General features: G+C 43.9%; 1 protein-coding gene across 13 annotated transcripts in view; it reads left to right on the top strand.

Annotated features, from left to right (window-relative positions):
• The window catches only part of SLC25A26 (solute carrier family 25 member 26), a 96,570-nt gene that overhangs the window by 7,554 nt on the left and 63,697 nt on the right, over window positions 1-25,319 (top strand). For 2 of the 13 annotated variants that reach the window (XM_027467910.3, XM_027467909.3), the window contains exons 1-5: window positions 6,433-6,593; window positions 8,286-8,442; window positions 9,770-9,819; window positions 10,058-10,115; window positions 10,457-10,566. The exons of 1 other annotated variant lie outside the window; for it this stretch is intronic. In XM_027467910.3, coding sequence (XP_027323711.2) covers window positions 6,561-6,593; window positions 8,286-8,442; window positions 9,770-9,819; window positions 10,058-10,115; window positions 10,457-10,566 — 408 coding nt within the window. In that variant the 5' untranslated portion in view covers window positions 6,433-6,560. Of the gene's footprint in view, window positions 1-6,404; window positions 6,594-6,801; window positions 6,965-8,285; window positions 8,443-9,769; window positions 9,820-9,880; window positions 10,015-10,057; window positions 10,116-10,456; window positions 10,567-25,319 lie in introns of those variants that run through there. 10 more of the 13 variants (XM_072044537.1, XM_027467911.3, XM_072044538.1 and 7 more) reach the window with 9 other exon arrangements.

The following is a 25,319-nucleotide window of genomic DNA, read 5'->3' as shown; positions in this document are numbered from 1 at the left end:
ATCAGCCTCCTTCCTCTGGTCCTGGGAAGGACGCTTTGGCCGCCTCTCACCAACGGGACGGGCTGCACAATGTCAAAGACAACAGTGGAGATGGAGACTGAAGGCTGAAGTAGCTCAGTAGAGAATTAAAGGTGTGTGCAGAAGGGCAGCAGCGTGGCTGTCTGGGGGTGCCGTGTGCTATTCAGGATAAAATGACATCTTTTTGCAGGGGCAAATCATGTGCTGACTACTGGGCTGGGGCTCAGCTGTTGGGGATTTCCTCAAATGCTCAAATGAAGTCAACAAGATCTATGAACCTGAAAATATTTGGGTACTACTGAGGCTTTCAATACTCTATCTCCCTTTTAATATCACTGCAATCCCAGCCTCTTGGGATGAATATCACAATTTTTAGTCACATTTCGGGATTTATTATAATCCAAAAATCAAGCATTGCTTGCAGATAAGGCTTTTACCACTTGTGCAAGCTGGTGGAAGGAGCTGCACAAGTCCCCTCAAAGACCTCAGCTTTCTGGAGGCTGGTGAGTCTTCTGCAAAAAGGTAGTGGGGATTCCAAGCTACCAAAGCCACATAGCCATAGAAATAATGCTGGGTAGTTTGGGATTTCTGATGCAGACTCTGTGGTGCATGGACAACTTGGTTTCTTTGCCCTTTTCTGAGTAGCTAAAACAGCCTGAGAGAGACTTTTCCTTGAATTAAAGGATACTAAAACTGAATTATAGCAAGTACACAGCACCAAGCACAGCACACAGCTTTTTTTAAAGCAAATGTCATAATTTTTACAGTTTACATTTAAAAATAGCTGTGGTTTACATGCTGAAATTCAGCTGTTCAAATAAGCCCTTAAGCTCCTTCCTTCAGCAGCACCTCCCTGTAGGGGCACAGTTACGGCTGCGGTGTCACCGCCAGCACTTCCCATCAGCCATGCTCCTGGGAGCCAGAGAAGGAATTGAGCTGATAAAAACTAGGAGCTGAGCAAACAGCTGGCAAAGAACTAATTTTCTAAAATATTGCTTCTTGTCTGCATGGAAACGCTCGCAACTTGTTTCTGCTAGGAGGCTGATGGAGCTGAGCGGTGGAGGTGAGGGTCAGGGCCATGGCCATGCACCTCCCCTGGGGCCGGGGCTGCCGTCCCTGTGGCAGGGGTGTCGGGACGGAGGATCTGGGGGGCGTTGGGAAGGGACCAGGCAGCCTCACGGTTCAGTTTGGGCAGGGTGTGGTGTCAGTGTCCAGCTCTGAGGAGGGGGGGAACAAAGCATCATGAAATTTGAGGAAATACAATTGGAATTCAGTCCTTCTTTACATAGGCCCAACAAAATTTTGTTCTCTTAGAGGACAGCCCACTGTGTATTTTGTTAACCCTGGCTGCAGCTTTTGGAAGAGACCAGGTCTGCTAATCCTCTATTTAAAAGAGAGGAAGGCACTAAACCACCAGGAGAACGACTCAAGCAATTTGGTTGCCCAAGGAACCCACTCTTTGGGAATGTCGGGGTGCTCCCCTGGAAGAGTTTGGTACTGCAGAGCTGCCTGGGCAGTTTAGGGCCATCCTGTCGCAAACTTTTTCTTAACTCTGCTTCCTGAGTCAACTAAGTCATTGCATCAGCCCACAGAATGAGCTGAGAACAGATGTGAGCGATTCCAGTTGTCAGGTCACTGGACTGTAGCCACAAATGCAGGCATAATTAAGATTTTCCTCCATTTCTCTCATGTGCTAAATGGAAATATTAGATTAATTCAGCTGTGCTGTGAGATGAACTGCAGAGACTCTGGCAGATATGCTCACATGGAAAAGGTCACCGTGTTGCCATTGGATTGTTATTTCACTTACTTTACCCAGTAGTTAAAATGGACATTTTGTCTTTCCCAGACCACTCATCCCCAATTGTCCAGGCAGCCAATAAGGCAGGATAAATGAGGATCACCAGAAAGTTGTACTGCTTAAGGCTTTCTATCATTATGCAAAATCTACAACTTCATTAATCACTTTTCTCTTAATGAATTTGGGGACTAGCGTTTCTGCTGCTAAGTACTCAAAGGAGTTATTAAATCTCTGGCTGTCTGGTTCCCCCATCTGCTTCCACAAAAATTTACTGCAATTAGTATTTCAGCAAAATTTCTAAAAATGGCCAGATTTCTTAAGAACAGGGAATGCTACTGTAAGCGTGAAGGGGAGCTTATGGTGTATGAGTAGCAAAAAATGCTTCTAAAATCCTCATTAAAACAGCCTTCCCTGTATTTTTGCAAGAGGGTCAAAGCAATAAAAGTGTGCCTGACAAAATGAGGAGAGGCTGGAAAAACTGCTGCCCATCCAGGTCCAGCTGTCTGCTGCTGGCGAGATGTTAGGTTAATATTTAATTCATTTTCATTTTTTTTCCTGAAGGAAGCAGCTCCACCAGCCCACGCAGCAGCCAGGGAAGTGGGCTGGTGTCTGTAGCACAGCGACTGTGCATGCAGAGGGGCTGTGGGGCACCGGGGTGGCAGCTGGAGGCAAGGAGCAGTTCTGGGGCATGGACTGGGCACAGGACCCTGCTTCTTCACAGCCCTTATCACTAGGCCTTGGGTTGCCTCTGAGATTTTACTGCACTGAAGCTGTGACTAAATCATTGCTGGCCCATCCCTGGCAGAAATAAGCTGTAGGAAATAATTCTGTGCTTGTGCAAGACTGTGTCAGGAGCCCTTGCCTTCATGTGTGCACGTGGTGGGTGTTGAAGAACAATGCTGTCACCTGGAGAAGGGCCGGTGTCACTCCTTCCATTGCAGGGAGATACGCTCATGGTGTGGTCTCAGGGATGTCCTCTTGCTCTGCTCCAACTTCACGGTTCTGTTGCAGTTTGTTCTAAAATGGGGACAAACAAGTTTTTGATGGCCAAGAGGTTGTTTCGTTTCTGGTCTCTGTCTGCAGGCCTGCTCTGCCATGCTGTGCTCCCGTAGTACATCCCAGCCCCTTGGGTGCCATACGCAGCCACATCGCCGACATCCCCCTGCAGATGGCCTCCCTGGCTCAGCCACGTACCTGCTTAGCTTCAAATCAGAGGGATCCACGAGCCTTTATTTTTATTCTACTTATGCCAGGACACATTTTTGCAGGGGCTGAGTTTCCATCTGCATTCCCCAAGAGCGGGCCGGGCCTGGTTTCTCAGGAAGGAAGAGCTGCGGGGTGTTGTCTGCGCTGAGGCAAACCTGGCGACCCGCGAGGGGCTGGCTGACTGGAAGGGCTTGGCTCGGATGCGCCTGGCTTGCCCAGGAGAAAGATAATAAACAGAATGAGGAGAGCAATTGCTTTAATAAATAAACTGGAACATGTGTGCAACTGATACCGCCAGGGGCTGATATATGCCAAAAGTCTGTTTTTAACATCTGCTCTTCAGCGGCCTTAATATGTTATGACCAGATCAATATATCTTCTGCTGCTGGTGTCAGCCTCCCGACAGCAGCTAGAGACAGCAGGGAAAATACAGGTAAACAAGCATATATCCATATATATATGCCTTTTTGTACATAAATACCCACCAGTGGAAGGATTAATAATGTGAAACGGATTCAAAATGGTGCTTAAGCAGCCCATAAAAAGAGGCCCTATCGGCGGCCCATATTTGTTCCCTATGTTTTGCACAGCACAGAGGATTGTTCTGATGTCGGCAACTCAAAATTCCACATGGGGCATCCATAGACACAACGTGTTCTTTACCATACTGTGATTAAAGGGATTTTTATCTCTTGCCAAGGCTTTTATGTGCTGCAAAGGTTGGGGGAAGCAGGTGAGGTGCTGTAGGCCTGGCGGTCATTTTTGCAAGCACTCCTGCTAGCCTGCAGCCATGGGCAGGGAAGGGCAGAGATGAAAAGGGGCTGAGCAGGTGGATGTTCCTGGGCTGTAGTTTTTAACTAAAGACAGAGTGCTACTGGGGGAGAGGAAAACAAGAAATCCTACAGGCAGGAAGAAAGCATGTGAAATTATTCAGTGCTTGAAAGTCATGTGGATGAATTGACTGAAAAACTTTGAACTTACGTGTTATAACAGAAACCAGGACCCTACTGAGTAGAAAAGTAGTGAGAGAAAAGCTGTAATCAGCTTATATTTTAGGAGACTGGCAGGTCTGAAAGCCCTGGCTGGCCTAGTCATCTGGTAGATTGACTTTGGCAAAACCACTGGACAACCACCTGCGCCGTGGGGAAGAAGCATCACAGGGCTATGCCTCAGCCTCCCTAGCTCATCCTTCAGCCCTTGAGCTTCAGAAAGGACGTGAGAAAATGGACTTCTTTCTTTACTCAACTTACTCTGCAAGCTTGGGGGGAGTCCATTGAAGGACTCTGCACAAAGATTAGTGCTTGGCCTGTAGCATTTAAGCGGAGCTTGTTCATTTAAGACATGATGTTGGCTTGGATGAGAAGGAGGTTGTGACCTCTTTGAGCCAGCAGCAGTTCTTCTGACAGAAGGTGCTAAATAAAAGAGACTGCCACTGAGTGTATTTGAAAGCTTTGCATTGAACAATGTGAAAAATTCTTGTTATGACCCGAAGCACCTTTACATCAAGAGACCTGGGCACACATGGAAAATAAGGTCTTCTTTCAAGTGCTGCCATCAGTGGATTATATAGGGGTAGCTCTAAAATTATGCTTCATTTACTGCAGACGTCTGATTTTTTTTTTTCCCCCCTTAATATTGCTCTGAAGTACCTAATCTAATGACAGATGTGGACTTGGAAACGGAGGAACTTTCAGGCTTTTGTGTTTATTTAGTCACTTAGCAGAGCACCAGCTGGAAATGGTAGATTTTGGATCATTTTTACTTCTACCTAAATAGCAGGGTTCTTTCAGAAAGTCAGGCACTCTGCTGGGTATTACTTCAATAACTGTTCAGTCCCATGTTCCCTTTATTATAGCTGACATGTGTAACTGGCTCCTGTTTCTTCCAGGAATCCAACCCAAAGTTTTCAGGAAGTAATTCCTTGGATAGCAAACTGGCTCTGGTTGGCCCCAAAGCCCTTCCAAGGAATCACAGGTGTTGGAATAAAGGAAGGAAAGCCAGCCATAACGGGGACAAGAGTCCTTGTAAAGTCAAAGAAATCCACTTGTTTGATCATGTGCTGATAGGAAATCAGGAGGTGATCCTCAATGAACGTAACAAAGACTAAATTAAAATGAAGTACTGATAATACACCAGAGCAGATAAAATTGTAAATTAGGACCAGAAAACCAAGGTCTGCCTTAAAAGTCAAAGCAGAGTGAGAAATATAACACATTCAGGTTCTTTCTATATTTGATTGCAGAGCTTTGAGCTTTTCACTCAAATGAAAATGAAGACAATATGAAGACTATTCTAACCAACATCACATGTCCCTGAGAAATGCAGGTGTTCAGGAAAAAACACTGAGTTGTAGAAGGGCTGTAGTAAGTTTGCTAGAGCTGGCAACTCCATTTTGATGTCAGCCACTGCACTGCTGAGGGCAGATGTTACAGGTTGAGTGCTTCCCACATGCTAACATCCTCAGTGCTCTGCCAAAGAGGGGCTGAGCTGTCTGAAGATGTCACTGATGCTGCAAATGTGAGGCATCATTGCTTTCTCAGCTTCTACCTCCAAAGTCTTCCCAGACAGAGCGCTCTCAGCCAAGGAAACCTTGAATTAAAGCCTGCCGATCTGCCTGCTCTGCATGCACTGTCTATAGTGCTTTCTAACATCTACCCCCTTTCCCTCCTCCAGAATCATATTTCCTATAATTTCAAGTGTGACTTTCTGCTGGGTGAGGATTATGTGAGAGCTCTGTATCAAAATCTCTTCACATCTTTTGACCCCGCTGTGGGTTTGGGCGCCCTTTGTGGAGAAGGTGAGAAGCCTCAGAGACCCCAACACAAGATGCAGAAACGTTTCTGAGGGGATGGGAGCTAAGGGCAGCATTTTCTCTGCCAGTGAAAGCTGATGTTGGCTCCTGGGAAGCCAGGCAGCAGAGGTGACCCCTGCCAGAAGGTTTCATTGGTTCCCCTGCCATGGCTGGGATCAGTTTGGTGTTCGCAGGGGAATCTGAGGGCAGCAGCAGTAGGTCTGCGCATTGGGTGTTCCACTGCCTCCCCTGCCGTCATTACGCTGGTAATTGAGAAAAAAGAAGTGACTTCAGAATTGTTTTCCTGTCAGAAACACTTTATTTTTATTCAATTTTATTGGATTTCGGTTTCGTTTCCTCACAGTCAGTGGGGGGGGGGGGGGGGGCACAGAAACGCCCCCCGGCTACTCAGGAGTATTCGTGGCCAGAAGAGCGGCAACCACCTCAGATCCCCAAGCAGCACCGCTGCTCGCACGCGACTCATCGCTAATTAATGGCTCATTAACGCTCGGTGCCCGTTACTGAGGCGCTGAGGCCGCTCCCCGCCATCCGCGGCGGGGGCGCATGCGCAGCGGGACCGGCGCCCACCTGACCGTGGCACGGGGGCCCCAAGATGGCCGCGCCCATGCGGGGCTAGGCCCTTGCGGGGACCTGAGCCCGGTTCCCTTTCCCCTAGGGCCGTGCTGGGCAAGGCCGGGCCGGGCGGTGCTGCCCCGTGCCGGGTTGTGCCGCCGCCCCCCGCATATGGAGCCGCGGGAGTCGTGGGCGGCCCTGGCGGTGAGTGCGGGGGCCGAGGCCTGCCCGTTGCCATGGCGACGCGGGGGCCGCGGCCTAGGCCCGAGCTGGGCCTTTGGGGGGGGGCCGAGGGGGACACAGGGCGCGGGGGGGCCTGGCCTGGGGGTGCGGGGGGGTGCAGGGAGCCCCCTGTGTCCCCGGGCCGGGCAGCGTTTGGTCGCGCTGGGTGCTGTTAATTGGGGTCTGGTTCCATGTAAGGGCAGTGGGGTGCCCGCTGTGGGGTGTCTCCAGCTCCTCGTAAGGCTAATGTGACTGACAGCCAGGGAATTAAATTATTTTGATTGTCTTTTTGCCTAAAATAATTTCTGTTCTACTGCAGTTATAAGCACGCTGGTATTGGCACCCTCTGGCAGGTGCGCCCCTCGCTGCTTCGTGCATTTAAATGGCGTTAAGATGCAGGAGTTTGCAAAGTAAAGAAGCAATTAGTAACTTTTGATTCATGCTTTAGCAGATGGCTCGGTTAAATCTGATTAAATCTGATCAATGCTATTTTGAGCAGATAAGGATTTTGATGAAAAAGAGTGAAGAAAAATCAATGCATGCAAAATAGCCAAATAGATTAAAAGAGTAATTAACTTATTGATTAAAACTCCAGTAGTAGCAACTCAACACCTCTCTGAATCCTCTGTTGGCACTGGAAAAAAAATCAGAGTAACACAGGAGAAAGTGATTTGCTTTCAGACTGAGTTAAAAACTTCTGATAGTTTCTTGCCTGCTGTCTATATGCGGTAGATTTATGCAAAGTGTGTCTTGTTCTGAACAGCATTGAATAAATAACATCGAATATAAGGAATTATCACTAAATATTTTTTCCTTTTTATTTTATTTTTTTTTCCACTTTATTTCAATCCCTTCTTCTTGCTGTTGGCAAGTAATTATTTTCTACAAATCAGCCACGTTCTGGGGAAACCTAAAACCAAAGTCACCTAGAAATACAGATGCTGAGAAAACTTGAACTTTAGTTGAAATTATTTTGGGGGGGGGGGGGGGGGTAGTATTAGGAATTGCTTTAGAAAAAAAAAAAAAGAAAACCTTCCACTTTTTCTTATGGCTTTGGAAAAATCGCTTTCATATATATTATTATATATTATATATGTTATATATATATATATGTGATATATAAGCGATATATATATTATCACTTTCATATGTTATTTTTTTCTATGTGCTCACATCAACAACAACAAAAAATTTTTGCTTTAGGCTTTGTTCAACAAAGGAAAAGGGTGGGCAGGAACACTATAAGTACGAAGTTTGCTAGGAAATGTGAGTGTGCTTTCTAGAGATGCTCACAGGGAAGCAGAATTGCTTCTGTCCTCCCTGATCTTATCACACAGTTTCCTAGGGGTATTGGTGGTTCTGTGCTGTGGCATTTTGATAAGTGACATTGGCTGTCTTGCTTTGAGGTTTGGTAGATAAGCGCTGCTTTGCTTTGCTTGTACTCTGCAACATAATGAGATTATTTTGAAAACACCTTTAAATGGTTTAAAGGTTGTAATCTCTCATTATAGCTGTAGAAGTTGAGGAGATCTGTGTGGGACTATCAGTTTATAATTTGATCTCAGAAAGGATACTCTCGGTAGTGCTTTGGCTTAGGCATGTCTTGGATGCTCACATAAGCACTGCAGCTTCACGCCCATGAATGTTAATGCACTTTGTGATTTTATCTTGAAGGCTGGCGGAGTTGCTGGTGTCTGTGTCGACTTGATCCTTTTTCCTCTGGACACTGTCAAAACCAGACTGCAAAGTCCCCAAGGATTTTGGAAGGCTGGTGGCTTTCGTGGCATCTATGCTGGTGTTCCCTCCACTGCTATAGGATCCTTTCCAAATGGTAAATCTTGGTCGGATTGTGCTTTATCTTCCCTTAAGTGGGTATTTGGTAGCACAGGACATTCATGTCAGTGGCTTCCTCTACTGCAGGTGACAGTTTGGATTCTGTGGGACAGTGTCCAGCTGTGAAGTACAGCTTCTAGGGTTGTATGACACTGAACAGAATCTCTGAGCACGCTTGGAGTAAAGGCTGCTGTGTACTTACTCTGTTCTTGTGTTTTGTCCTTAGTGCTGTATTTCAGCTGGGAACTTGCCTGAACAGGAACATTTGCAAACATGCAGCTCGTATCTGAGGTTTTCATTGTGGGTTAATTCCTCCAGTTCAGCTCCAAGCTGTAGGGAACTTCTCTGAAAGCTTTGGCAAAGAACAGTCCCCTGTCAGTGGGACCTGGAGGCTGTGTTTGTGCTTAAAGAAGCCTGTCCTGGTGTCGCAGGCAGCGTACGTCTCTAATGTGGGTGTGGTTTGGTGCCCTCCTCCACTGTGTTTTTACTCTCTCAAACATCTGCATGAATCCTGCTATTGTAAGCATCATTCTGTGGTGGGAGCAGTGCATAAGTGATTGGCGTAGCCCAGCAGTTCAAACCTATCTTAAATAAATGAGCTGTAAAGGTTAACAAGTGGGCAAGTAGCTGCTGATGTTAAATGTTCCCTGCATGGCCCTTATTCCTTGGAAGTGTTCCTGGATATGCCTTATGAGCCACTTCTTACTTAATCAGGGCACCCAAGGCATTTCCAGGTGCCAAAGAAGACTCAAGTTCTGCTTGCCGTGGATGCTTTTGTCGTGATCTGGCCTTCCATGGTGATGGAGATGAATCAGAAAGTGCTTGAGCACTGGAGGTCTTTGAACTGAATGTCCTGGGGATTCTCTGCACATCTTTTCCTCCCTGAGAAACAGCTACAAATCACTTAAAATGAAAAGACATTAGGAATACCTTTGAAACTGCAACATTAAAAAAAAAAAATTAATACTTCTCCCTGCAGAGAAAAGGCATCTAAAAATCCTAATGCCTTTGTCCATTTTGTCTTTGTAGGGAAGGAGAAAAAAAACACCAAGCTCTGCTGTCAGTAGTAAATGTTAGGAGAACTTTGCTGACAAATCCCCTTACACCTTCAGATGTTTGATGTCCTTCATAAGATGATATAAAAAATTCAGTTCTTTATCTTGTCTGCTCGGTTATCTCCTTTTGAGGTGATAAGCATCTTTTGATTAGCAGAAGGCAATTCACGTAGTCCTTCTTTACAATTAAAATCCGTTCCCCCGCAAGACATGTCAGTTTTTTTCAAGATTTACATCTTCAAAATCTGAACTGTGTTTTTATCTTTCCAGCATATGACTCAAAACTGAAATTATCGTTAGGAGAAGAAGTAACCCTTAAGGTACAAGTACCTTTGCAGTTGACTTGCAGTGAATAAGTGCACTTTTTCTTGTTATGTTCAGTTTAGTTTTCTGTGTTTCTTGTCCACTGGAACTTCAGAAGAATTTCTTTCTGGAGCTAAAGTGTAAAATGCTGAACTAGGAAGAAGTTACTGATAACTGCCACTGAAATGGTTTTGCAGATTGCAGTGTAGCAGGTTTGTATCAATTATTTTGATTATTTTTGCTTCTTTATTTAAGGTCACCTGTCCAATTCAACTGGGACAGAACAGTATCATTTCTACCTTCCCCTCCACAGGTATGAAAGATTAGGGTTTTTTCAAAACCTGTTGGACAGTCAGGACTCATTAACATCTCCTTCCTTATCTCAAAACTACGTGCTGCCTGAAGCCTTCGCACCTTTGGTGTCAATGGGAGATGTGCCCACTAGGAGCATAAACTGCTGAAGATTTACCTACAGATTGTTTTCCTACAGTGTTAGAGTTTTGGGGCAATATATATATATTTTTTCAAATGTGTTTTTAAAATAATAGGTGACAGAATTCACCTCTAAATGTTCTAGTTCTATGTTCTAGGGCTAGTTCTATGATGAAAAAATGGAGGGACGGTTAAATGACTGAATGTATGCTTGAATTTCAGCTGCTGCGTTTTTTATCACCTATGAGAATGTGAAATCTGTGCTGCCCCATGGCTCTGCATCATACTTGACTCCAGTAACACACATGGTGGCTGCCTCCTTTGGGGAAGTGGTAAGAAAGAACTTTATATGTTGTGCCTCTGTGGAACGAGAAGAAACCATTCCATTACGGAACTCATATTTGGTGTCATGTCTTTTCTGACTGCTGCCCATATATGCACTTGACAGTTCTTATAATACTTCTTTTTTTTAATGATGTGCTGATATTTGTCAGGATTCTTTCCAAGTGTATAAACAAGTTCTTAGGCTGAGCTTGCTATGTCAGTAGGAACTGTGCATTGCTCTGAAATATGAATCCACCTTCACACTGTAGTGGTTGTGTGTCAACATTAACTTTCAAGAAGGGTTTTCTTGAGTTCACAGCCTTTCAACATCAGGTAGGGTAGTCACGGAAATTATTTTTGTTTTTAAAAGGCTTTTGCATACAACACAACTGTCTTACAGTAGTAAAGCAGGTGGGTGCCATCATCTGAAACCCATGCAGCTTAGGTGGTAAAAGTCTGTATTCATTAATTAATATTTATTTTTCTCCTCTTCCCTGAATGCATTCATAACCAACACCATTTCCTGAAAGAGAGTGTCATGCTGATGAAAAGACTTCCTAGTGTTTATAAACAGAATCTTCTAGTGGATGTACATAGGACAGGATATGGCAACTGGCAGCTGTGTAACTTCACTTACAGACTAATGTATCTAATGTACAGAATCATCTAGTTTGGAATAGTCCTGCAAGATCACAGAGTCCAACCTCTGACCTAACACTAACCAGTCCTCCACTAAACCATATCACTGAGCTCTACGTCTAAACGTCTTAAAGATCTCCAGGGATGGTGACTGAACTACTTCCCTGGGCACTTTTCTGACAAAGCCTGTGTCATGGGTAGGCAATGATTTTCTTTCCTTGGAATGGGCACCTTTTAGTGACGGTTTTTCATAGTTTCTCTGGTAGCAGTAGCCCTTAGGTTCGTGTGTTGGTTGGGTTATTGCAGGATAAAAAGTGAATAATGAAAATCATGTCTGTATACAAGCTTTTTTAAAATGTTTTTCCACCCACTCCTTGGAAAAGTTGCTGTGCTTCTTATCCTTTAAATTCTAATTACTTTGTTTATAGCAGGATCTGGAGCTGCAAGTAACAACTTGCTTTGCCAAGGTTCAAACAGTACTGAGAATAATTGAGACCAAGTTCTATTGAACACTTTAGATGATCAATAAGAAAGGTCACCAGAAAAGCTTTGCTTTTTTTTTTTTTTTTTGATACCTAGGTTGCCCTTCCCTTCTTAACAGCGTGGGCTTTGTAGAATTTAGTAGTGGGTGGAAGTAGTTTTTTGTTTGTTTGCAACTTACAGTATCCAAACAAATAAAGTAGAATCATTTAGGTTGGAAAAGAATTCTAAGATCATCAAGTCCAACCATTACCCAAGCGAGCAATGTTAAACTATTGGACTGAAATAATAAAATACTTCTGCCCTCTTGACTTTCCAATATGGTATATTTAGGCTATTTCTTATCTTATACTGACCACTCTTTTTGATATATATTTTATTATTTTTTCAATTGCTTTTATGATTTTTTTATTTATTTTCATTATTTTATGTATTTTTTTGTAGAGAGGAGGGAAAAGTTTTCAATACTAAAGTAATGTCAAGGGTACATTTAAAAGTGACTTTATATTCCAGATTAATATCCTAAAAGTATTTTCATCACCAACATGCCATGTCAGGATGACTAGACAGCATGAAGAGCCACAGAGCTGAAAGTTCAGCTCTGGGAAGGGGTAGTATGGGACAGAAACTAGAAATAACTTCCTGTCTAAATAGTCTGCAGCAAGTGTTGAAAAAGAACACTTGTTGATGTGATCAGTCACTGACCAGAGCTTCCATCCTGCCTGATCCGGACACAAACTTGTCTATTGGCAGATATCAGAGATGCTTTATCCACACTGTTTTGCGATCCAGGCCTAGAAGCTGCCTTTCCTTTGCAGTAAAATTCACAGACCAGCTTGAATATTACATTTAAAAAAACTAATTCTGAGGTTGCTTGCAAACAAAAAGAGCAGAGCTGCTTTGGGTTAGCTGAATCCAACATTTTCCACGTTCAGCAAAGTCCATCTTTCTCTAGATGTCCCTCTTGTTTTTAACTGCAGGGTTGGAACTGTGCCTTGGCAGTGGTCGGGTCTGGGTGTTCAGCTGTAAACAGTCCGCTGCTGTGGCTGCCAGCGCTGTCCCCTCCTTGTTCCTGCTTTTGTCACACTGGGTGTTTCCTGGCTGCAGTGATGAGGTGGGGTGTGGGCTGCCTCCCCACAGGTCAAGGGGAGGGCAGCGGGCTATACAAAATTAATATTTCTGGCTCTTTTGCAACTTAAACTCAGCCTGTGATACGGGGCAGAAAAACGGTTTGTGTCTTTGGTTCCATATTTTGCTTTTAACTGAGGTTTTTAATCTCTCAGGAAGCTCGCTGCTTTCCCTCCTTCGCACGTAGCTGTGTATTTATGCTCCTCTGAGTGGCTTGGTCCCAGGCTGCAAGGAGTGCAGATGGAGCTGTGCCATTTTGCCTTAGCTCTGCGATGCCTTGCTATTATATCAGACTGGCATAGCTGCTTCCCCTGGGAAGCAGTTCAGCTATTCTTGCTCTCCGTGGTTTCAGCTTTGATTCCCAAGTCATTTTTATTCTTCTGTGGAAATGATACTTATCAGACTGAATGGGACTGAGACAGTGAACTTAATTTACCATACCAAGCACATGAAGATAGGTGAATGCAGCATACCCCTCCTGTAGTATAATCATAGGCAGGAGTAGATAGAAGATGGTAGATTTAGGGCTGGGTGGGATACGTTTGTGTCGCCTCCTCAGGCGGATTCTTCTTGATCTTGATTAGAGTCTGTGCTGCTAGTTTATGATGTTTAACTTCAGGCAGTGCACAGACTTTATTTCTATGGAAATCCTACAAAGGCTGTTAGAGGTTCTTCACCGCTCTGAAATTCCTTGTTTGCTTGGAACATCACGGAACAGGTGCCTTAAGCTTCCCTACTGCTGTTTCAGAATCAAGCAAAGTGGTGATTGGGCTTAGGAAGAGGTACCAGTGTTCTGTTATAAAATCCACTGAAAAATTCTCTCTTCTTTTGCGAGTGGGTTATTTATAGTATACCTCCTCTGCTTGTGAGTATCCTGCAAGAAAACCACAACTGGGTAATTGAATCAGCAGCAGCCAGAGAAAGGTCGGCTACAGCTGACTCCTGTGCGTGATTACAGAACCTGCTGCCTGACTGTTCCAAGGTGGTCTGTGTTTGTGTGATCCTTACAACTCAGGCAGGCACTGCTTTCATTTTTTTTTCAAACTGAGATGCTGCATAGTTAAATGAGCTGTTCAGGGCAGTCTTTATCTGTGCCTTGTGTGCTTGGCTCTTGCTGCCCTAAGGCCAGAGAAATGTGTGGTGATAGCCTTGAAATGGCAATCTGACTTTATGGTGTGGAAACTGTGATGTTGTCACAACCATTTCTCAGCCAATAAGACTTTGCTTTTTGCTAGCTTTTCTTCTTCTCTTGGTGTGCTGAGAGAAATAAACTGTAAAATATTGAGGCAGGGACTTAGAGATTTGCTACAGCGAATCTGTAATAAAAATAACACTAAGCAAGATCTTCTTACAGTTGTTTTTTAATAAAGTCTTAACAGATCAATCAAGATATATAAACTCTTCCAAATTGCATCAGACTGAAAGTTATAATTATAGTTTTATTGATTAGTCATTACGTTTTAATCAAGGTATAACCACTGGGACTATTATTTTGTCAGTTGTTTTCTTGTTTTGTTTTTGTTGAATACATACTTCCCTCCTTTGTATACTTAAATAATTACTTTGATATACATTGCTTTTAAATGTATAATAATAAGCCAAAGGTTCGGTCGTGTTAGGATTCCCAAGACATCTGTTTGCGTTTCCAAGCTGTCTTTTTGCAAAACAGAAATTTGGATTTAGATCGAGAAACTGGGGTTGAATTTCCAGGTTTGCTGCTCATTTACTGGTGAGCATAGATGAATTGGCTGCATTCTTGTGCATTAGTAAAATGTGCTAAGCCTAAAGGTATGTTAACGCTGACTAATCTGCTTTGTATGTGCCCAGCTAAAAATGATAAAATAGGTAAAGGCAGAAAAATGAAAATGCTGCATCAAAATATGGTAAAATATATGAGAGAAATTGGTTAAATGGGAGCTCTTTGGTTTTTGTAACAGCCACTCTTCCCTACTGCTTACAGCCTGTGTAAATTCATGGGGAACAGTCCCCTGGAGCTGGCTTGGTTCAGTATAGGCTGAGGAATAAAACCAAGCAGTGAAGGGGCAGTGATTGTAGTGTTTTGGTTTTTGTTTGTTTGGTTGGTTTCGTTCCTTTTATACTTTATAATTTAGGAGAGTAACCTCATCTTCAGGGGTGGGATTTTTTACAAAAAAAAAAAGTACACGCATCATCTGCCCCCGTTAAACATAATTATTTTTCCTATAACTGAATCTTGCTGTATAGTAACCCCAAATATCCCATAATACAAGAAAAAAAATACCAAGACAGAGCCCAAACCGTAGAGGACAGCTATGCAGCGTATCATTTCATCTCATCAAGGAAGAGTGAAGGTTGAAGAACACATGAGTTACCAAAGGGATTAAAAACCTCTTAGCGTACCACTTGCCTAACTGTGAAATTTGGGGGTAGGAAACACACTTACTGCATCCAGGACTTTGGAATTTTTCATCTTGACTCGGCATTGCCCTGCATGTTTAGTCTGCCTGTATCTTTACGGTGAGCTGCCAAATGCGCTTGGAAAACATGATATCATAGGGGGTGGAAAGGAAAACCAGATGTTCGCAAATTTTACTTTTCATATTCTAAGGCGGTGTAAGGAACCCTGAGGTGAAGCAGTGTTTTTAACCTCCCAGCGCCCACTTTTAGAGTAGCAGGCTGCTTGTTGTAGATAGAGTTGGTGGAGTTTGTAACTGCTTTTAGCTGTGGTGTAACGTGGCAGTATGTACATGTACTATTAATTGCAAGAAACCTTGGTAATGAGAAGTTGTGCTCTGCCCCCACCACTGCCGGCATCCTGTAAGTGTGGTTTTATGGGGCAAATTTAAGATTGTCCCAGTTCAGCTGATGAGGTTTCCTTCAGGAGTGCCAAAGTGCTTGGATTCAGCACAGTTAATTTTACATCCTGCTGGCTTTCCATGGAGGTGAGAATAAAGTCATTTGGATCACGTTCTAGCAAAGCTAGCTGACAACAGCCTTTTCCATCTAATATTTAGATATTGTTATGGTTACAATCTGAGCTTTGCAAGATATTTAGTGAAAGTTTAGGGCTCTTGCTTGTAAATACCAGGTCTACCCTTACCATTTTTCTGACTTTTTATTTTGGATTGGGCTTTTTTGATAGCTTTGTCATTGTTCCTGCTCTGTAGGAAAGCAAACCGCCTGACTTCTAGCTCAATTGTATGAGAAAATATGGGGGAAGGACTTAAGACCAGGATGGGAGGTCGATGTCCCATTCTTTTGGCGGCAAGCATTAGGGTGCTGCTCTGCAAGTAGATTGCTGAAGTTACTGAGCTGCTTTTGTCCTTGTGTACGTTTCCAGAGTACTTCAGGAGAACAGTGCTGGAGATGTGCTGACACTGCGGTGCTGTGAGATCCCAGGCTGCTCGCAGGAGGGTGGTGTGTCTTCACAGGACGCAGCAGCACGTGACAGAAAGCTCAGATCCTGGAGGCTTCCCAGTCATATCAGAGATGCTGTGCCTGCGTTAATTTGCTTGTTAATTTTGAAGCAGATGTAGGCACGATACGTTTTAAGCTCCTCAGCTGGCTTGTTTTCATCCTGCTTTGGTGTCTGTGCACTGCGCTCCCTTGGGTCATATAATTCTGGACAAGCTTTCAGGTGTAGAAAGCAGTTTCTGGTCTGGCTCCAAGAATGCTGAAACTTGGGCTGTCTACCAGGCTTTGCTGGAGCAGGAACCTCACAGGAGAAGATGGAGAGCTGAGCTGAGGTCTTCTGAGACAGCTCTGATGTTGAGGTAGGGACTGCTCCCTCCAAGAGTGATAGGCTTGGCTGGCTTCAACAACAAGCATTTTGGCACAGCCTCACACTTAACCGTTTTTCCAGAATTGAGAAATGAGGGATGCGGAGTACATTTGAAACAAAATGGCCAGAAGTTTGTGGCTTTACTGGGGTGCGGGGATGAGAATGGCTGACTTGTCATACTCCAACTAACTAAATGAAGTAACGGGAGAAATGCGTTCAGGAGAGCAGGAACTGAAACCTAGACGTGCAGCTGGGCATTCAGTTTACCACCTCATCTTGGCTTAAATAAGTAGGCAGGTGGTATGGCATTGTCACCTCCTGTGGCTCCACAGGGCAAGGTGAGGACAGGTATTTCAAGGTGAAATTCCACCCTCACATGTGTTTTGCAGCTTATTGCCACTTAAGATACCTGTGTGATAAGAGCAAAGTGTGTGGTTCATCTGTGATTGGCATCGGACCCTCAGTATTAATAACTTGGAATTTTTTTTTATCTGCTGTTGGGATGTGTCAAATAGAAAGGCTTCGTAATGCAGGAATGAGCTTTCTGGGGAATTCAGCTAGCTTTCGCTACTCGTCTTAACTTGTTTCTTGGGAGAAGCAAGTCCAAATGCAAGCAAGTTTACAGTTCACAAATCGCAATTTTGTAGAATGACATTTTGAGGATACTTTTCATTCAATTAAAAAAGAAGGGAAGTGAGTGCTTTGTATTTTAGGCTTCCTTCTGAAAAAAAAAAAAAAGTATGCATTTAAACGTGATGTTGTTTGTCTCTCTCTGTCCACGTATCAGCCCTTTCTTCTTCCCTCTGCTGTGGCAGTGTCTTTCAAAACTGTTAACTAGTTTGAATTTAATAGAACAGCAGCAATTTCTAGAAGTGTATTAGTATGGATTCCATTAGAGTAGCTGGCTAGATCAGAGAGGAGAGTTGCTATTAATGCCTGTTCTGAGGAGAAGACTGAGGCTTGAGCCAGACAGATCCACAAAGAGTAATGTCATGAAAGCATCCCCAGCAGGATAATTGGTTTGGGCTTTGCAGCACTGTAAGCCCTAGAAGACCGGCTTGCAGGAGTCAGATTTAACAGAGATGAAACAACCACTCACGTCAGACGTGGAGTTAAGGTTTTAGCTGTTTGAGACTCCAAAAACTAACATGTTGGAAGATGTTGCTTTTCAGTTCAACAGGCAAGTTGGACATTCTCGGGAGAGTTGCATCTAATCAACAATTATCTGCTGGAGCAAAGAGGCTATTTAGCACTTAACGTGTCTAGACTTTGGGGTAATGGCTTTGAATTTTTAAATATCCTTTTTCTAAGAACCGAACTAAGAAACTAACAAAATTGTTTAAAAATGAAAAGCTCCATTTTCTGCTTTGCCTTCAGTCTCCCAGCCAGCATAGTACAGGCTGTCAGACCATAATATTCAAAGTATTATCCTAAGTTTGACTGTAATCAGTGTCTGACAGGACTCCTTCCACAGTTCCTATGTGTTTTGTGGTTTTATTTTCAGTGATCAGGGCCTGTCATTTTGGGTCTGTGTCTCTGTGCTGTCTGTATCTGGATGCACACAGGCAGTGAGCAGGGGAATGCGCCGACCCTGGCAAGACGAGCAGCGGTGGGGAGTGCAGCAAGGTATGTGGTCTCCTGAATTAATCACGATGGGTTTTAAGATATTCGTAAATTAACCTAGGTGAGGCCAGGTCTGCTATACAGCTGCTGCAGAACCTTTGCCAAGCGCGTATGCAGAAGCGTAGCTGAGCAGTGGCTGGAAGCTGGTTGTGAATGTGAGACTGGTGCCATTAAGAGCTAGGGGAGAAGGAGTGCAGTTAGTGGACGGAAACCCAAAGCTGCAGCTGGAAATTGGCTGTAAATAGAGACAAATAGAGGCATGATTCACAACTGCTGCCAACAAATTCATCATACAATTACAGACTGAAACAGCAAAATAAGAACTGTCGAGCACCTAGCCAGCCACCCACGCTGATCTTTTTTTTTGTATGCTCCATGTTAACTCCGTGTATTACCTCTTCTTTGTCAGCTGGCCTTCCTAGATCACTTCATGTTACCAGTTCAGGTCAGGACTTAAAGGACATGCTGTTTCTACTTACAGAGTAGAAACTGGAAGGTTGTCATCTCTTTGCTGGGCCTCACCATCCCAGGGCTGATACTCAGCTGATTTAAAAATATTTGTAGCTCGAAGTCCATGACTGTAAAGGAAAATTAACTTGGCTTAAAGAGTATGCATGAGAAATAAATAATTTAAAATGATTTCCTGATGGATTTCCTGGCTTGCAACTTATTCTGCCAGACTCAGCTTTGGAAAGGGCTGAGGGAGCTTAAAATAAGGGACGTTTATTCCAGTGTAAGGTTCTGTACAGGGTTTGTCAGCTATTTCTGAACAGCTCCATATGTGAACAAGCCCGTAATTCTTCAGGGGAGAAGGCTGTAGGAAAGACTAAGGGATCAATTAGAGGAAAATACTTGATAAAATACAATGTAGTTGAAATTTCCATGTTCTGGGCCAGCGTATCCCCAAGAGCCTGAGCAAGCTGTAAAATACTAGTCATCTTTCAACAGGAGACTTAATGTGTTTTCAGAAAATATTGCCTGTGTTCTCTTGCCTGGAATCTCATTAACGTTTGTCCTCCTGTAACACAGTCTGACCCCTCTTGGCTCTCTGGAAACAGTTTTGTGCTGGATGGGATGCACCACACTGCTGTGGAAGGGAACTTTTGCTGAAAGAACCGTTTGGCTGGTGGATGTAATTAGTTTAAGTCTTTTAAAATAGATTTAGCAGGCTCATGGTGGTGAAAGTGTTGCTAGGATAGGTTGGGTCGTGCAGACAGTTCCGTATGGTGAATTCAGGGCCTTCCACTCTTTGGCTTTAAGGCTTTCTGTGTTTAGGAGGGGTAGCAACTGATGATTCAAGCATCAGCCTGATTAATGAAGATAGACTGGGATTTCTAAAGCTATTCAAGTGTCTGATTTCTGCCACTCAAGGGCTGAATCCAACTGTTTGTGACTCAGGAACTTCAAACTCTGTGGGACACTTGGTCTGTACTGCAGTGAAGAGAGCTGAGCACCAATTTCTGCTGTCTGAGGACAGAAGGTACCGGTCAGTTACCAAGGTGTAGCTGACAAAGCTGATGGAGAGGTAGGCAGGGAGACTACAGCAAGAGAGGTAGGGCATCTAGCTGAGCAATTGAAGAGCCATGTTTGGGGAAAGAAATCTGAGAGCCCATGCTGAGAGGGCTGCTGAAGCATCCAGCTGAGGATTTCAGGCAGTAGGGGTGAAAGGGCTCAGTCAAGATGGCCTGTGTGAAGGAAGAAGCGTGTGGGGGTGTGGGTGATGCCCTGGAGGAGGAAGAAGGGGGCTCTGGAAAGCATTAATAAGGAGCTGAGTTAGCTTTGACAGTGACGAAGGACGAAACAGCACCCTGCTCAACAGTTGGGCAAATTCCAGGCAGAGCCCTCGAAGGTGGAAAGTTGGAGGAAGTCAAAAACATTTGTGCAGAAGCTCCAGTTTTCCAAATGCCTGTGCTGTTCAGTCCATGCGCATGGTCTCATCTCTGAAATAGTATGTTTTTAAGCCCTGGGAAGTGCAGAGATCTGAGGGATCTTGCTGGGTGAGATTGCTCTTTGAAGAAATGTTTCCTGCCAGCATGCAGGGGAGCTGCAGTTAAATTAATGAAGGCCCTATTGTGTTAGTCAGAGGAAAAGACTGGACTAAGAGGTTGGTGTTGTCTGAACTTTCCTATCCAGAGCCCATTAGTCAAAACTTATTCTCTCTGTGGGCTTTAAATTAGGAGTGGAGGCGCTTGTTCATGACCCCAGCAGCTTTGCACAGGACTGAATTTAACTCTGCTGGAAGGGCACATCCATGCTGTGTGTGAGCGTGGGAGGGGAAAGTAGGATTTAAATATTCTGAGGTTTCATTTTGAAGATGAACACTTTTTCTCTGGGGCTGGCACTTAAAGCAGAAACTGAGAGCGCACAACACATGTAATGGGCAGACCCCGTTGTCCCCGGGGACAATTTCCTCATTAAAATAGGTGTTAACGCTTCAGTTCTCCTCTTCCATTGTGCTTTAGCAGGTAGCAGAGCCTGCTGACAAGCACGTGTGGAAGGGCTTGCCTGAGTTTGTGATCCACAGCAAATTACAGACCATGCTGATGCTTTTTTTCTGCTTTGGTCAAAAGGGCAGCAATTATTTAGATGAACACTTACTGGTGTTTGAACCGTTAAGGGTCTGTGATTGCAGCAGTTCAGGCTTCTCTGTTCAAAGAAAATATGAGACCAAACGACAAATGTGTATTTCATTTATCCCTGTTCTCCTGTTAATTTTCATGGTGGTGGAAAGGTTACGGCAGCTCACCTTCTGACTGCAGGTACATCCCTTGCTCCCACCTCCGCTGGTACTGAACGTTTCCAATCCCAGACTTGTGGCCAGAGTTTAGAAACAATTATCTGGAGGGTAAAGTACTTTGCTAATCTCATAACACTGCATTGAAAACACTCGTTTTTTCTTTTCAGTGAATCTCTGAAGAACCAGCTATAACTTCTCAGTATTTGGAGAGGCATGGGAAGTTGAATATGAGTCTTGTCAAGAGACAAGCCTTAAACCAAGATGGGGCATCTGACATAGAAATTGAGGTGCTTGTATTGTGTCATGTTTATTAACCTGTTTCGGGAAGCAGCATTTTTTTGTAAACAAACCAACCTGAACTATAAGGTAGCTTTTGTTTGCAGGAGTGCCACCAAGGCTAATGCAAAATGAATTTAAAACAAAAGTAAGCTAACAAAACCAACAAATCCAAGCAAACAAATGTATTCTGTTTTTGCTTCTTCCCTTTGAATGGGGTTTTAGTGTTCAATTTTTCTTGGCTTTTCTGCATTGTGTTGCTGCAGGCAATCTCTCTGACCTTCAAGAACGGGGTGGAAGATTAGGGTTTTGTTTCCAGATTGACTACAGCCTAAACATATGTCCTTTGATAACTCAAACTATTTGTCGTCATTTCCCTGCAGCAGCTTTTTCTCCTGAGTGGCTTAGTGATTGTCCTGGGATTCTGAGGGTTGGGTTGAAGTCTGCTTTCTGGATATGAAGTTGTGTAGTGTCATCTGTTAGGTTCCTATTTGATTAAGAACAAATTTATGCAAATGATACCTAAGAATAACTCTCCTCAGGTATGTTCCTTTAGTTCTGTCTGAAGTTATTAAATTATATTTATGTGGGGAACATCAATTAAAACTTCCCAGCCTACTCAGACAGATAAAGTTATTAAAATTAACCTCCTGCTCAGGAAAATTAAAAATCCTTTGGAAAGTATGTTCTAAAGGGTTCACAGCCACAACACAGACAAGTTTTCTGGAGCTTATCACCTGTTTCTGTACCCAGTTTTCAAAGCAGGCTTAGGCATGGAGGTCAGAGACTTGTTGGAGTCGCCGAGCGCACGTCCCTAAACCACCAGCCACTAACGTGTTCCAGAAAACTTCTCTGTCCTCAGACTGCTCTTCTCTTCTCCCCATTTGCAGCTGAATAGCTGGCTAATTACAGCATGGAAAAAAATTGGTCTTGATCCTCACCCCGGTCCCTAACAGTGCAGAGAACAGATCAGCGTGTTAGCCAAGAGCTCAGCAAGTGCCAGCGGCTTTGCAGATTGGGCTCTTGGTCTTTGCGCTTTGGTCTTAAGAGTATGGGCATTATCTCTCTCTTATTAAAGTGCTCAGACTTTAATAGGAGCTTTAAAGTACGTGAGCCAGATCATCTGCTGTGCAAGGTCCATGCCAGGCTGCAGAAGGAGATGTTTTCTCAAGCTGCTCCACTTAAAGGTACAAAGCTGTGAGTTGCGGTGCACCAGCTGTGTCGCCAGATCTGAGAAAAACCTGCCCTGCAGATACCCAAAGGCATAAACCCTTACCAGCAACTGTAACACCTGCTCTGCATTCTCACTAATGTTTCTGGATGGAGCTCCTGCACAGATCAAGCACGCAAGGTTAGTATAGCTGCCTGAAAACAAATGCACAAACGTGACATCGTTGTCTTGGATTCTCTACTCAGTCCTACAGAAAAATAAGCCATGTAGAAAATGATTAGCCAGGGGCACAAAGGGTGGAACCAAAAGGCTGATAATTTACCTGAGATTTATTAATATTTGGGTAATAAAAAAGATACAGTTCTGAAGACCAGGAGGAGTTGTGCTCTTTTTTGTAGCATGCCTTATTTTCTTTTACCTACAGCCACATAGAAATAGATTTCTTTATCTAACTTATTATCTACTGAAACAAGCTGTTTAAATCATTATGTATAAAGAAGCTTTGTGTTGATTTTAGTGTATTTTTGAGACTTTAAAATGCACTGGTCATTCTCCAGGGTCAGTTGACACATTGGTCAGAGGAAGCAGGGAAGTCTGGTTCCAACATAAATCTGACCAGGAGATGGCAGCCTTGATGCACGCAAGGAGTATCTGAAAATAAAAATGCTTTTTCCCAAACCGACAGAGGAAAAGAAATTACCTTCATTTAATGGGAAGATTATCTAGGTATTGCTAAGTCAGTATAATGTTAACAAAATAATCCCATTTTAGCTTTTGTCTCTAACTGGCTAATGCAAGTCAGTTGAATTAAAAATGTACGTAGGTTTGCATCTGAACACTTGAGTCACAGGCTTGGCCTGGTAATGATTTAAGACAATGACTTTGAAATTCAGTACTCCTCTCCTTCTTGTTTGTGTTTTTGTTCAGAAGCGTTTGTAGTGTTAAAAGACTGGACAGATAATAGATGGTAATAGTCACTTTGGTTTACCTGCTGTGTAAACAAATAATAGCAATGCTTTCAGCTGCAAATTAGGGTTTTACTCAAGCTTAGAGCTAAAACTCCTTGAGCTTCTTTTTCATCGTTTCTTTCCTGCCCATGTAGTACATGTATGTATACCTGTGAGATGGACTGAAAACTGGAGAATTGTGTTAGCAGACAGGGAGAATAAGGAAGGACTTCATAGGGTGGTACTCATTGATGCCCTGAACTTGGTCCGTAGGATCTTCATTCTGGATTTCTGGTCCTGTCGACAGGCAGGAATTGTGCTCGGCTCCAGAGCTAGCTCGGAGGAGTGAGCATGGCCCTGTCAATTGGGTGCTGTTGTCGGATGCCTTAATGAGGGCTGAGGCAGCTGAGGGCCTGCTTCTGAACCCTCTGCATTGCTGGCTACGCAGTTGTTTGACAGAAGCTCGTCACTGGGCCATCCCTCAAACCAGCAGGATTCACCAGGACTGGCTGAGTTTGGCAGGTTGTGTCGCACTCTTCTGTGGCAAGCTACAGGCTACACCTATGTGAACAGCAGTGAGTAAAAAGTAACCTGTTGGGTTAGACTGGGTACGATTCTTTGCACCCATCTGTCCCAGCCTGCAACTTTATTTCACCTTGTGTGTTGGTGAGACGTGATAATGGCCTTCCTACTTCCCTTCTAAAGAGCGGCATTGACTGACATCAAAAGGCTGTTTGAATCCTTATTGCTGGTAAGGTGCCCCTGTAGAAGCAAGCAATTAAGGTAGCACGCTGTAAGTTTGGGTGCACGCTGGAAATGTCAGCGTGCAGCCTGACGTGGGCAGTTGAGGCTCGCAGCCTTTCTAGCCCCTGAAGTGCCCCATGGAGGCAATCTGACGGAGGAGCCTGGCTGACACGAGCCTTTAATTCCTTTCATAACAGCACAATGTAATCACTGCTTTTGTTCTTGTGCAGCCAGAGATTCCCTTCTAAGCTCAAATTCAAATGGGAGAAACATCAAAGTTAGTTTGAAATGCAAGGCACCCCAAGTAGTCCGGGGAAATGGAGCCATCGCTTTGTAGCCACCCTTCTCTTGCCGAACCAGCAGCACCCAGGTGTCAGAAAGCCACGCCGCCTTCTTTGTCTGCTCGTGGCCGACTAGATTGTTTTCATCCCAGCCTTTTTAAAGTTTTCCTCCTGCCTCCATATTCTTAAGGAATAAAAAGCTAATATAAGGACAGGGGGTGTTATGAAGCATGAAGTTCTATAAATATTTATGCTGAACTATCAAAAAACTTGACAGTTCTTATTTTCTTGACATATTGGGGTCACTTGTTATTTTTGACCCTGAGGATTGAAGAGCACATGGAGTTATATCTGTTTGTAATGACTTCTGGATATTGTTGTCTGGTAAACTTGTAGGAATATAACAGGATAACAGACTTTTTCTTAGTCTCTGCGAAAATGGAACTTAAACTTTACACAGTGTTACCCGCGAGTGATCATTCAAGTTACATCGCACTTGTGTGTCTGTGTCTGGCACTGAATTCCTGAATTTCAACTCTTGGTGGCATACATGATCACCTTTCCTGCTAGAAATCAAATTCACCGCAGTGGGTTGCTCGCCCCAGCCCAGGAAGGGACTGAAGAAAACCGAAAGCCTAGCAAAGGGCTGTGGCATCTCCGGTGTTGTGCCACCAGTCCCAGCACTGTTTTAAGTATCCCTGGGATCAGCTGAAGACAACAACTTCTCCTAAAAGTTTACGTGCTGGTGAACAGGCATTTTGTAGAGATGAGGCTCATAACTCTGACACCTCAGTGTCCTCGTTTCTCAGAATTACGTGCATGCAGTCTTAACTCTTACCTGAAATTGTGGTGGCAGGTGAGCATTTTAAAGCCAGGTTTAGCTATTTCATAAAAGCTAGAGATTTATGGCAGTAGCCACATTATTTCGTCCAGCTACAAGGGCCTTTCTTGCCTAGTTAAGTTCATTACATAGAA

Source organism: Anas platyrhynchos, chromosome 13, assembly GCF_047663525.1.
Source record: "Anas platyrhynchos isolate ZD024472 breed Pekin duck chromosome 13, IASCAAS_PekinDuck_T2T, whole genome shotgun sequence".
Classification (NCBI taxonomy): Eukaryota; Metazoa; Chordata; class Aves; order Anseriformes; family Anatidae; genus Anas; species Anas platyrhynchos.
Note: the sequence above shows the minus strand (reverse complement) of the source record. Positions and strands in the feature narration are given on the sequence as shown.